Source organism: Fulmarus glacialis, unplaced genomic scaffold (assembly GCF_000690835.1).
Source record: "Fulmarus glacialis isolate BGI_N327 unplaced genomic scaffold, ASM69083v1 scaffold32305, whole genome shotgun sequence".
Classification (NCBI taxonomy): domain Eukaryota; kingdom Metazoa; phylum Chordata; class Aves; order Procellariiformes; family Procellariidae; genus Fulmarus; species Fulmarus glacialis.
Genome location: NW_009215453.1, coordinates 2586 through 2922, shown reverse-complemented (window position 1 = coordinate 2922; position 337 = coordinate 2586). Strand labels below are relative to the sequence as shown.

Below are 337 nucleotides of genomic sequence, written 5' to 3'. Positions count from 1 at the left end.
CCGCAAAAAGCCCAGCAGTTCCCTGGGTTGGCGTCTGGCTACGAGCACGGAACCAAGACACCAGCAAGGTTATCACCATCAGCGCCATTTTCTCCCCCCGACATCAGCCTGGCCGCTTGCTTCGAGCGACAGCGAGAGCCCAATAAAACCCACCAAGCCCACATGAGAACCAGCCTATCCCATTCTCCCCCTTGGTGGGGTCTTGCCCCGAGGGTGCCCACCTGCAGGATGACACGGGGGGACTGTGAGTGGTACCACAGGGGGATGCCAAACAAGCTCAGCAGCGCCGTCCGCGTCTCGTAGGTCTCCGAGCAGCGGGGGGTGATGACGCATGCCC

General features: G+C 62.0%; 1 protein-coding gene across 1 annotated transcript in view; it reads right to left on the bottom strand.

Annotated features, from left to right (window-relative positions):
• Positions 1-337, bottom strand: part of SUN2 (Sad1 and UNC84 domain containing 2) — a gene marked incomplete at its 5' end in the record, with an annotated part of 4407 nt that overhangs the window by 1489 nt on the left and 2581 nt on the right. The window contains 2 exons of the mRNA XM_009578951.1: positions 12-38; positions 222-319. Of these exons, the coding sequence (XP_009577246.1) occupies positions 12-38; positions 222-319 (125 nt within the window). The remainder of the gene's footprint in view (positions 1-11; positions 39-221; positions 320-337) is intronic.